The sequence below is a fragment of the Mytilus galloprovincialis genome, chromosome 3 (genome assembly GCF_965363235.1).
Source record: "Mytilus galloprovincialis chromosome 3, xbMytGall1.hap1.1, whole genome shotgun sequence".
Lineage (NCBI taxonomy): Eukaryota > Metazoa > Mollusca > Bivalvia > Mytilida > Mytilidae > Mytilus > Mytilus galloprovincialis.
In genome coordinates this window covers 56978466-56992093 of record NC_134840.1, presented here as the reverse complement: position 1 = coordinate 56992093, position 13628 = coordinate 56978466, and the positions used below count along the sequence as shown (strand labels likewise).

General features: G+C 30.1%; 2 protein-coding genes across 4 annotated transcripts in view; one reads left to right on the top strand and one right to left on the bottom strand.

The window, feature by feature from the left end:
* The window catches only part of LOC143068415 (dimethyladenosine transferase 2, mitochondrial-like), a 67157-nt gene extending 60383 nt beyond the window's left edge, over positions 1-6774 (top strand). The window contains exon 12 of the mRNA XM_076242438.1: positions 3750-6774. The gene's annotated coding sequence lies outside the window, so the exon portion shown is untranslated. The remainder of the gene's footprint in view (positions 1-3749) is intronic.
* On the bottom strand, positions 73-13133 carry LOC143068413 (uncharacterized). Of its 3 annotated transcripts, none has more exons than XM_076242435.1 (9): positions 13012-13133; positions 12205-12357; positions 11173-11325; positions 10531-10890; positions 7068-7184; positions 6113-6485; positions 5412-5582; positions 3718-3809; positions 73-2942 (listed from the first exon to the last, which is right to left on the bottom strand). In XM_076242435.1, exons 1-9 carry the CDS (start codon positions 13100-13102, stop codon positions 2659-2661), a joined length of 1794 nt encoding a protein of 597 aa, XP_076098550.1. In that variant the 5' UTR covers positions 13103-13133; the 3' UTR covers positions 73-2658. The 3 variants fall into 3 exon arrangements, with proteins under 3 accessions (XP_076098550.1, XP_076098551.1, XP_076098552.1); XM_076242436.1 differs by lacking the exon at positions 13012-13133 and adding an exon at positions 12519-12605; XM_076242437.1 differs by lacking the exon at positions 10531-10890.
* Between the last annotated feature and the right edge of the window lie 495 nt (positions 13134-13628).

The following is a 13628-nucleotide window of genomic DNA, read 5'->3' as shown; positions in this document are numbered from 1 at the left end:
TTTAAACCCAAGTATTATATTTCAAATACTGCACTACAATCTTTAAATGTTTAAATAACAAAAACAAGTAAAAAATAATTAAGTTTAATATAAATAATATAATTAAACACAGAATAATTCAGTCATAATACATTTAATATTTAATATCACCTGTGACACATTTACAAAGTTTATTTTCATTCAAACTCATACTTCCAGTTCTCGTTTTCCAAAACTCACTTTTGTCATATCCGTATATCATCGTCATACATATATACATTTGCACCTATATACATTTTGTACAATTACATAACTATAAATATCATAGTGTTAAGAGTTCATTGCTCTCGATACGTCACTATGTTATAATTGCAGAAATTTTCCTATTTTTCAAATTTAAAAATCAAATTTAAAGAATTCTAACATTGTGTTGGATAACACTGATCAATGAGTCTGCTCTAAACAAATATCAAGTTTATAACCATATTCTATTTTAAAAAAAGAAATTTAGGAGGTTGAAGAGATAGTACTAGTATACTAAAGTTTCGTTTTTTGTAACGGTCATTTGTTTTCATGAAAAATTTGGTCATTTAAAATCAAAATCAGGATATAAAGTTTTTTGAAACGTTCTATCACCAATAACTAAGGAATGCCCTATAAAAATAAAGAACCCTTTAACTCTGTGGCCAATAGATGTGCCTATATTGATACTGCCATTATATAAGCTTTGGATTTCAAATATTTTGGCCACGAGCATCACTTAAGAGACATGTATTGTCAAAATGCGCATCTGGTGCAGAAAAAATTGGTACCGTTAATGTTATTACTACCATTGGGTTGATGCCTCTGCTGGTGGACTGTTAGTTCCCAAGGGTATCACCAGCCCAGTAGCCAGTACTTCGGTACTGGCATGAAAATACGGATTTTTCGTGTTATTAAAATTTGCTGTTACAAAATGTTAGAAATTATTATAAATTAAGGAATATATCTCCCTCATGCAAAGCTCTGATTGTTTTTAGGATTCGGCTCTACTTTTTGGACCTTTTGGATTATAGCTCTTCATCTTTTATATAAGCTTTGGATTTCAAATATTTTGGCCACGAGGATCACTGAAGAGACATGTATTGTCGAAATGCGCATCTGGTGCAGAAAAATTGGTACCGTTAATGTAATTTATTAACATATTGTGGCCACGAGTACTGTATCATATTTCTTTTTACAAAACAGTTTAGGTTGTATGATTCAAAATTTGGTCAAGATTTGTAAAAAATAGAATGTCATGCCCTATTTATTTCTTGGATAAACTCCAACTTGTTAAAAATTACACTGAAATACTTATTATTTACATTTAGCGGAAAATATGGCAGTCTAATCCTCTTTTTTTATTTAATTATTTTTCTGAATGAATTATTCCATATTTGATTTAATTGACTTTAATTTTTGGAAATTTTTATATTATAGAAATGTTATTAAAAGGAGCCTAAAAAATATAAATTTATTTATACCTTTACATTGATTTGCATATAGAAAGGGAATAACACAAACAAAACAGATATTTTTAGTAGAGAAAAAAATCAATAGATATTTTCATCTTCAAAAATTCCTATTAGTAATTATAAAAATACATTAGAAAATCTTTTACAATAACAAACAGGTAGATTTGTGTTGAACACATTTTATAATACTTTTATAAATAAACAATGTAAATTTTACATGAGTTGGCAGTGAATTTATAGCATGATGAATGCAGTATTTTTATGCAAATGAAACATTAAATGAAATATGGTTTGATATGCACTTTCGAAATTTGTTTTGAATAGAAAACAAAACAGAATATTTCACAATATCTACTTTCTACACAATAGTGTAAATTTCCTTATGCAGGTATATAACTTGGAATTACAGTATGTGTTTATAGATGACATGTATTTATAACTCTTAATTACTTCGCCAACTGCAAAGTGATTTTTACAATCCCATGAATTTATCAAAAAGATGAAAAATAAATTTAAAGATATTTTAAAAACACTATAGATAATAAATTTTACAAGTGAATGAAAATCACTTCAACATTTCATTAACTTCATATACTTATAAAAATATCAATACAATTTACACTATCTTCAAATAAACTAAAATGTTGATGTTGATATTGACATGGAAAAAGATAAACTTTTGTTGTGCCTCAAACCTTACAATTTTATGTCTGTGAAGATGTATGATGTAAGATATTGGACCATAATAATATGTATGATATTTGACCATAATGATATGTATCATAGTTGACCATAATGATATGCATGATATTAAATCATAATGAGTATATATATGATATTGGACTAGAACTAATGATAATGATTGGCTTAAGACTAGAGTCACTTGATACCCAATTTGAGACATATGACACAATTTCTCTTTTAATATTCCTGAAAGTTTGATTACAAAAATGTTTGAAATAATAAGAGCTTTGCCTTCTTTTATGCTCTACAAACTTGTATATACATGAATATAGAAAATCAAGTGGCAATTATTACCTATAGCGATAAAAAAAAATTTAGAAGACTTTTTCATTATTTTGACATATATTGAATTGAAAAACTTCACACTTTAAAATTCATGTGAAAAGGGGGATTGGAAAAAGTGATCCATTAATGGAGATTTAAAGCAAATTCATGTTCCTTATTCCCTTTTCGTTTTCTTTTTCCTTTTTTTCTTCGACTTAAAACTTTTTTTTTTGTTTTTTATTCCTAATTTCTTTTTCAATTTTCTTATGTTGTCTTGAATTGGTAGAAGGAAGAATTGACCTCTTATCTTGCCAGCTTTAGTTATTCTCTTTGATACTAATATCGCCTCTTTCTTCCCTTTAAATAGACACCTGCAGTCTTTTTTAAAGACAACGTTTTTGGATTTTTTCCTGTTGTTTATTTTCCATGTTTTTCCATTTAAGTAACTAATACTGTGGACTGAAAAGTAATTAAAAATATTTTTGTTGAAGAATGATGTCAAATAGAAATTACTTTTTTTTTCTAAATGTTTGCAAGAAAACTTGACAGTGTCTTAAAATTCCTATAAATTCATAATTTTGATGCATAATTTCTTGATTGATTGGTGACTTTGTCTTTCTAAGTTGTAAGATGCTAACTGTGGATTCATTATTATTCATGGCCTATAAATTTTTGTGGATTTAGTTGGTACATGTACTGATATTCAGACAATCCATGAATTTCAAAGGTTGTAAGCAGACATTGGCAAAACTACTTATTCTCAATCCATGAAAATTGGTACCCACAAAAATTGACGATTTTTACAGTATGATGTGATGAGGTATGATTGCCAATGAGATAAATATCCACCAATAACATGTGATCAAAGATATTTTTGTGATTTTTTTTTCATAGAACATGTACAATTTTTTGGATTCCTATTAAAGATTCCCCCTCTTCTTGGCATATTTTTACTTCGGATTTTGTGAGGCTAATGACGCTCAGTCTTAAGTTTTCTGTGTTTTGTGGACTATTGATTGCCTTTCCTTAACTATGGTCATGTATGGTGTTAGTCTTTCTTCGACTAAAGATTTTTTTTTAATCCCATCCCTAAATATCTTCTTATATTCTTTTTTATGATTGGTATATATATACATGCTATGCTTAAAATTGTCATTTTGTTTTTACATGTTGCATAATTATTTAGCTTAGTAAGTGAAAGAAAAATGAGCCTTTTATAGTGTAAGATACATACCTTTATATTTACTTGTTTTATTTTTGTTCCAGGTCAGCAATGTTTGGTTGTTTTGAATCCAGCTTCTTTGACAATAATTCGGACAGACAAACCTTTGATGAAGAAATAAAGAAGACTTGTTGATAATTATTGAATATATATTCAGGAAATATTAAGTTAGTTGTGATCCAACGTTTAGAAACCAATACATGTATGCATTCAGAACTTATTTAAAATATTCCTAATTGGTGTGGGTTATCACTATTTTTTATTTATATTTTTATAGGATAAGGATATCTTAAATTCAAATGATCAATGTATGAGGACAGAAAAACATCTTCAAATTGATATTTGATTGAATAACTGAAGGTTTAAAGTACCAAAAATTATTGAAATTTGATAAAGTTCAAGGCTATTTGTAAAAGAGGGACGAAAGATACCAAAGGGACAGTCAAACTCATAAATCTTAAACAAACTGACAAGGCCATGGCTAAAAATGAAAAAGACAAACAAACAAACAATAGTACACATGACACAACATAGAAAACTAAAGAATAAACAACACGAACCCCACCATGTGCCACCCATCGTGTTGTAATCTATATTGACCTTTGAATTAGTTAAACGTATGTTCTCTTTTAACACAGGGTTAATTATATTTGGTTAAAATAGTTATTGACTATTGTTTGCTTATTAACTAGTGGCAAGTATCACATGCATAATCAGGAGAACAAATGTATCAATAAATCATAAGTAAATTCTGACTGCTGCTTATTTTATGGGTCATTCAAAAGGTTCTAATGTATATATGAGTCAATGCCCCTGCATCAAATCTTACATGCCAGTTTTGACAAAATACATAGCTTCCACCCAATCAAATCTTACATGCCAGTTTTGACAAAATACATAGCTTCCACCCAATCAAATGGAAATATACTCAGCAAATGACCTGGGACTAATGACAATTAAGAAAAATAATAATTGTAGAGAACAATCAAATACAACCCCTTGATTACATCCAAGCAGAAAGAGGGTAGGTATTATATTCCTGATTATTTTTGCCCAAGCGAGCTAAAATAACATGAATATAATGCCTACCCATGTTAAAACTACAACAAAGAATAGCTTGCATCAATTATTTCGATTCTGATTTGGACAATAAAGGTAATTTCTATGTCCAATGTGTATAAACGAAGAAGGTTTGTGAAGGCTATTCCATGAAACTCCCTTTTTTGTTTGTAAACAAGCAAATGACTGGCATTATGATTTTACAGAGGGAGGAGTTTGAACAGCCAGCATGAACAGATGTCATATCTAGGTCAAATATGTCAATTTCAAATTGCAACTCATTACAGTCATAATAAATTAATTATTAACAACATGTGCATCGTTTAAAAGAGTTTGGAAGTGTTTTAGTTAATGAAATATATCAAATGCATACCAATTTGATAAAATTCATTATTCTGCAGTAGTCAATATATGCATGTGCAAACAAATTTTATTGGATTTAGAGCATGGGTTTATTCACAAAGCGAAAGAAGCACATCATATTAGAATAGATAATTAAATTTCGTTCTATTTTGATAAAAAAAAAATGTTCTTCAAATCCTTGAGTAGGTTTCACATTAAAACTAAAATTGATTGTATACAGAATTGTTCATAGAAACCGACTCCTGACAATTAAGACAAAAATGTTTCATTTAAATGATACATACCCTACCCTGATTTCTCCATGAAGACATTTTTTATTCTTTTTCAAGTAAGATTTTATTCCACAACAGCCTTTTCTCTGGGTTGTTCCATTGACATAAAGATTACCATGACAACATAGATCTTTATCCTTGTTATATTCTTTTTTTCCACAGTAATGTTTGACATGTTTGTTACTACAAAATAATATTTATTGTAACTTTCAAGCTTCAGTATTGTATTCTTATGTTGTCACTGTTTTTTTCATGTTGTCACTGTTTTTTTTATGTTGACACTGTTTTTTATGTTGACACTGGTATTTTTAGGCACAGGACGTTATATATAACACAATAGGACATTTGCACTCCAAAAACTATGGACATGTCCTTTTTTAAAAGTGCAAAAGTCCTTTAAATTTAACTGCAAATGTCCATTAAAAAAGTGTAATCATCCTGTGTTTGTTTTGTTTTTTATGTTGATCTTGTTTTTTATTATGATTACTCTTTTATGATTTGTTTGTTATTGTTAGGTATATATATAATATTCAGCAATTTTGTTTTATAAACAAATTTTTTTTTATTTAACTTGTTCTTAACAAAAGTACTATCAGATTGAACTCTTGTACGGAAAATTTTAAGAATTCAGAGAATATTAGGCAAAAAATATAAAGAATAGAGAAATGAAGGACCCTCTTTAATAGGTTTTTAAATGGTATAAGTATATTTACCATGTTTCCAAATCTATGATGCGATCGTGTTGACATTCCTGGCATTGAGTATCATAGGATTTAACACCACAGCATTTCCTTTTCTGGAGAGTACCATTTCTAAACAGTATTCCCTGACAACATAGATCTGTACGTTTGTTATACAACAAAGCTCCACATCTAGATCCCTTTGGGGCAACTCCTAAGGAACGACTACATTCAGAATATTTCCTGTTGTATGTTTGAAAAGAACCATTTTTCAGTAAACAGCATTCATCACTGTTAGGCTGTAACTTGACCTGTTGTTCTATTGTATCTCCCTTGCAACACACATATTTTGCTGTGTCCAATTCTCTCCCATCACAGCATTTCTTTGATTTATGCAAAATGGTTCCTGTAAGCCATAAATATTGTATCAGAGGTATATTATCTTTAATCATTTTTTAATAAAAAATTTCATTGAGGTCTTTTGTGTGTTGTCATACAAAAAATAAAATAGATTATGTTTGTGTATTTCAATTAAAAGCTTGTAATATTTGTATATGTGCCTGTAATGGTTAATATGGTTAATTAAAGACTTCAAGCACCCCTTTCCCCATAACAATGATTAAAAAAAACGACCTACCAAACACAAACACTCAAAATACATAGAAAGCATCTTCTTGATATCATTTAATGTTTAAGTTTTTTTTCTCTCAAAAAAATGAAAAAAAAAAAATTTGAGTAGCCGCAAAAATGGTCTTTTCCTGCTTTTGTTGATCTGTACTTGATAATAGGTAATAATGACATAAAAAAAAATGATCATGCAATCCTTTGAAAACCATAAAAATCTAACTATCGTTAGAAATTTAAAAAAGAACTGAAATGTTTTAATGTGAAATATATAAAAAATGTTATTTCTTTAAGGTATTTGGATCAAAATTGTACAATGAAAGTTTTAATAACTGAGACGTTTTTGTAAGCATACTTTACCAACCTCCACAACAAATTTGATTGAGCAAATCAAATGGTGTTCCATCACAACAACCCTTGATATTTTCATTTATAAGTCTGCCTCCACACATTTTTAAAAATGGCTCTTCTTGCATATTTCCTGAAAAAATGTCAATCTTTAAAATAAACAGCAAACACAGTAATGTCTTTTTTTTTCATCATTCACTTGCACTCAACACTTGCACTTTATTCCAGAAGTTTATGTATTAGATACTATACAAAGGTAACAAAGAAACAGGCCAGTAACAACCATTGTCGGATAGTTTTTCTGTACAAGTAGTCAGGACCTTGACTTGACTACAAGTGCAGAAAAACATTAGTGAGTTGATAGGGATTTATCTTTTGATAAGATTTTATTTTTATTTACTTATTCCCTGTCTTTTTTTATTGAAATATAAACGTCAGTAGCATTATTTCTTTCACTTTCAGCATTGTCCAAAATACTATTCATGTCCATATATTGAAGAAAACATATATTGACCGATTATTTTGCTTCATGAAGGGGTGGTATGTTCTTCTCTGAGTGTTTTAACTATTTACTTTTGAACGCCAAAACCCTAATTTTTTTGTTTGAATAAACACTATTAAATATACGGTATTCGGAAAATTAGGAATCATGCAGAACATTAATTTGTCATCTGTTTGATCATAGTAAATTTTTATACGACCGCAAAAATTGAAAATTTTTTGGTCGTATATTGGTATCACGTTGGCGTCGTCGTCGACGTCCGAATACTTTTAGTTTTCGCACTCTAACTTTAGTAAAAGTGAATAGAAATCTATGAAATTTTAACACAAGGTTTATGACCACAAAAGGAAGGTTGGGATTTTTGATCCCAACATTTTAGGAATTAGGGGCCAAAAAGGGCCCAAATAAGCTTTTTCTTGTTTTTCGCACTATAACTTTAGTTTCAGTAAATAGAAATCTATGAAATTTTGACACAAGGTTTATGACCACAAAAGGAAGGTTGGGATTGATTTTGGGAATTTTGGTTCCAACAGTTTAGGAATTAGGGGCCAAAAAGGGCCCAAATAAGCATTATTCTTGTTTTTCGCACAATAAGTTTAGTATAAGTTAATAGAATTCAATGAAATTTAAACACAAGGTTTATGACAACAAAAGGAAGGTTGGGATTGATTTTGGGAGTTGAGGTCCCAACAGTTTAGGAATTAGGGGCCAAAAAGGGGCCCAAATAAGCATTATTCTTGGTTTTCGCACCATAACTTTAGTATAAGTAAATAGAAACCTATGAAATTTTAACACAAGGTTTATGATCATAAAAGGAAGATTGGGTTTGAGTTTGGGAGTTTTGGTCACAACAGTTTAGGAATAAGGGCCCAAAGGGGCCAAAATTGAACTTTGTTTGATTTCATCAAAAAATGAATAATTGGGGTTCTTTGATATGCCAAATCTAACTGTGTATGTAGATTCTTAATTTTTGGTCCTGTTTTCAAATTGGTCTACATTATTAGGTCCAAAGGGTCCAAAAATTAAACTTAGTTTGATTTTAACAAAAATTGAATCCTTGGGGTTCTTTGATATGCTGAATCTAAAAATGTACTTAGATTTTTGATTATTGGCCCAGTTTTCAAATTGGTCCAAATTGGGGTCCCAAAATGAAACTTTGTTTGATTTAAATAAAAATTGAATAATTGGGGTTCTTTGATATGCCAAATCTAACTGTGTATGTAGATTCTTAATTTTTGGTCTCGTTTTCAAATGGTCTACATTAAAGTCCAAAGGGTCCAAAATTAAACTAAGTTTTATTTTAACAAAATTGAATTCTTGGGCTTTTTTGATATGCTGAATCTAAACGTATACTTAGATTTTTGATTATGGGCCCAGTTTTCAAGTTGGTTCAAATCAGTATCCAAAATTATTATATTAAGTATTGTGCAATAGCAAGAAATTTTCAATTGCACAGTATTCAGCAATAGCAAGAAATCTTTAATTGCACAGTATTGTGCAATAGCAAGAAATTTTCAATTGCACAGTATTCAGCAATAGCAAGAAATCTTTAATTGCACAGTATTGTGCAAAAGCAAGAAATTTTCCATTGCACAGCATTGCACAATAGCAAGAAATCTTCCATTGCACAGTATTGTGCAATAGCAAATATTTTAAATTGCACAGTATTGCGCAGTAGCAAGAAATATCTAATTGCACAATATTGTTCAATAGAAAGAAATTTTCAATTGGAGTTATCTTTCTTTGTCCATAATAGTAGTTGAATCAACCATGGAAGTAATATTACTTCCATGAATCAACTTAAATCATTGTTTTATACAATATACAATGTATATTCACTTTTACTACCAACTGATAAATTAAAACAATCTTTACCATTCAGTGATAAAAAGCACTTTATTTTACATTTTAATATTTTACGATGTATTTAAATGAGTAGTTATTGTTGCAAACTCCATTAGAAATTTGAATTGAGATCAGTTTTGGAAAAAGGGATAGGGGGATGTGAAAAAAAAATGGGGGGGTTGGGGTTAAATTTTTCTCATTTCAGATTTCATAAATAAAAAGAAAATTTCTTCAAACATTTTTTTGAGAGGATTAATATTCAACAGCATAGTGAATTGCTCAAAGGCAAAAAAATATTTTAAGTTCATTAGACCACATTCATTCTGTGTCAGAAACCTATGCTGTGTCAACTTTTTAATCACAATCCAAATTTAGAGCTGAATCCAGCTTGAATGTTGTGTCCATACTTGCCCCAACCGTTCAGGGTTCAACCTCTGCGGTCGTATAAAGCTGCGCCCTGCAGAGCATCTGGTTTCTCGTAAAATTTGGGATCAAAATTTTTTTTTAGGCGAAAACCATACCCCCCCCCTTTTTGAAGTTAAATATCTGATACCTTAGTGTACTGATATGAATAGTATTTTACTGGAAATGTTTGAAAAAATATATTGATGCTAACGTAAATATTTTGTTTAATAAAAAGACAAGAAATATGTCGGTGAACCAAAAAGTTCAAATCTAATTAAAAGTTAACGTGCCCATCAACTCACTGATCATGCACGGAGTGATTCTATTCATAAAAAGTGTCTGTGTATCATCTAAAATGAGTCTGTTTAACACCCGTAAATGTACTGTTTTTTTATAGCTCTGTGGGGGGAAAGGGGGGGGGTAAAGTCTTAGAAGTCTTAGAAGTTATTATCGCGGGAATGTCCATACATTTATCGTCCTGAATGTACATGAAATATTTGTCACTGGACGTTAAGTGACCAACAATCAATCAATCAATCCATACATTTAAACAGTAGTACAACATTTTCATAGTTTTCATACAAACAATTCTTTGTTTCAGTTTATATTGTAGCTTCATTACATAAATAGGGACACATAATGCAATTGTAAATATGTGTAATGGTTGAAACTGCAGTAATTGGTATTTCCACTAGAGTAAGACTCTGGATATTTTACATAAGATTACCTATAGGAACGAGCTGATTATTATCGCATGTCGTGGTATTTTCTTTAGAGTTGTAAGTAGTTGTACCACAACAAGCGTCATCATTTACAGTTGTCTTATTTATTAGTTTCCTAATTTGTCCATGGCAGCACATTTGGGTTTTTGTCAAGTATTTCTCCCCGTAACACGTTTCTTGTCCGAGTAGAAGAATGATATCAGGATCCCGCTTGTCACACCAATGGGTTAAGTTGTTAAACGTTTCAATACCACAACATTTCTTTGCAGGATTTAGAGAAATGTCGTGCAGCTTGCCGTTACAACACTTTTTATTGTTGTTATCGTTGAGCAATTTTCCACAGCAGCTGTGACGATTTTTATCACCTGAATAGTTATCAAAGGTACCAGGATTACAATGTTTGAAATGTATATACCTTTTTTACTTTTCAAAACCAACTACAGAGAGCAACAAATTAAAGGTTTAACATTTTAAGTGTGGAAATTTGTATTTTGATATTTAATTATAGATAAAGATGTTGAAACGGTTGAGATGGAGTTTCAAAATAATTCTGATGAAAATTTTACCAACAGCCTTACATCCTGCTTCACTTAGATTTTTCTCATTTATACGTAGATTGAGACTAAACCATGAAAATATGTACATACCATGCTTATGAAATGTATTGTCACAGCACACGCCTTCTGTTTTCGGATGGAATTTGTTTTCACAACATATATCGGCTTCCAGGTCAATATCAATGTTGTTCCGTACCACACTTCCACAACACGTCTGCTCATATCGCTTATATACGTGGATATCTATTGAACAAAAAAGCAATTAATGATTGAAATTAACGTTGAACATGCCTTACAAGCAACGAAAATCACTGATACACTATTTAGACTAATAAAAGGGCGGGTAAACATATTTCAATATTAATTAGTTCAAATCCAAGCAGATAGTGATCAATTTTAATACCTTTGATGTTAAGTCTTTGTAAATGTTAGTTGACCAAAAGGGTGATGCAAAATTACTCAAAGACAAATAAGTACCAAGACATAAAATAAAACCCATAAACTCTGTAGTTTATATGCCCCTGAGCTTCGTCAGTTACGCTACTCACTGTCTATTTCATCAGCATTAAATATATCTACTTTTCAATTATCCAATGATTGATTGATTGTGTAGGTTGCGTTACGTCTAGTGGTAAATATTTCATGCATTTTCATGACGAGATCATTATCTAATTAAAAATTTAAAGATGATTTATTCCCATTCAAGAAAAAGGGATATACAAAATAATTTCACGCTCGGATAGCGTATCGTAATCAATGAAGAGGTAATATGATGAGCATTATCAATTATTTGTCTTTGCATAGTATATTAATTGTTTATCAAAGTCATATAGATATATTACTATTGTTTACTTTATTTCAAAATACATTTCGCTATCTTTCTTCTTCTGAATTATGAAAAACGTACAATGTCCAAGTTTCGATATAAGTGATCGTAATCACGACAGTTAAATTTGGACTACTGTGAATGTTTGACATCGTTAAAACAAGCAAACTTTCGATATAAGTGATCGTAATCACGACAGTTAAATTTGGACTACTGTGAATGTTTGACATCGTTAAAACAAGCAAACTTTGATTTAACTAATAAAGTACTTGGCTTAAATTAAAATAAAATCTTACCGGCACAGCATGCATAATCTATATGATCTCTCGATCTGTCATATGTCTTTGTTCCGCAGCACGCACTCGTTGTTGTATTGTATACCACTCCAGCGCAGCACCCAAACGTTGGCTTTTCATATTTAACTTGGTTACACCAATATTTTCTTGCGTCTAAATTGTGATTGAAAGAAATTTTAATGCCGTGTTATAAAAAAAGACAAAAATTGACTAGTGAAGTACATGTATTTGAAAATAATTGTGTGTAAATAAACAAGATTAGAACACTTTGCTTGAATATTTTGCTACTTATAATAATACAAAATAGCCCTTACCACATATTGCTAAGAAAAGTAAGACAACTAACTCCCGGGACGATGGAGACTTCATGTTGGTATAACTTGTTTAACTATAAACCAGAGACATATAACACTATTGTGTTTTATATCTCTGGCTTTACTATAAAGAAAAATCTTGGGAATTCTCGACTTACTTTCTATATATATCGATGACCCGACATGATCGGCTTCTATTTTCTGACATCAACTGCTTTTTATAAATAAAACAAGGATTCTCCAAAATATTTTTAAAATCGACCCCATCATGTAAAATTTTATACGAATTTGGAATTGATTAAACCAAATAAATATAGTACCAATGAATTGTATTTAAAATAAAATCCGATGCAGGTTAAAACACATAAAAGGGGAGATAACAAAATCCAGTTTTTTTCAAGCTGTGAAATTTTTTTGTTATTAAAGGTTACAAGCAATGATAGTTTCAAGTACAATATGGTAATACTGAACCATTTCCCCCCAAATTCCCTACCTGTGTCAAATGCTTGAAAGCAAAATACTAATATTAAAATTAGACTGTAATGTTGAATCCTGCACATTTTTAGTAGAAGTAAATGCTGCATATTGCAACCATTTGCTTTTTATAGCACGATCGGAATTTACGGAAAGTGAAAAAATCCACTGCGTGATAAAAAAAATTCTGTACATGTAGGGGCTGCAGTTTGAAAATATATATAGAATTGGGTTTCCATGAACCTACACAACGTATTTATAGTAATCTCGTACATTTACGTCATGAAAGATACATCTAAAATATTTAAAGTTTTAAACTTAATACATCTCAATTAAAACAATTTCTACACTCCTATATTTCTTTATAATATACGTAGATTTAAAAGACACTTTAAAAGTGAAATGGTATGTAAAACTCCAGACGCAATTTTACCAAATTTGCCAGTATGTAGCGTTACTTCACAACGAATCTTAAAACATTGTTGTAATAATCCAGTGTATATGCTTATAACCGATGCAGATTTTCTTCAGCGCTTATGAAATTTTGACTTTGACGATTTTATATTTCATTAAATTGGTCCATATAATAATTTCCACGCTTACGTTTTGAATTCAACCCAACCATTATTTAAAATA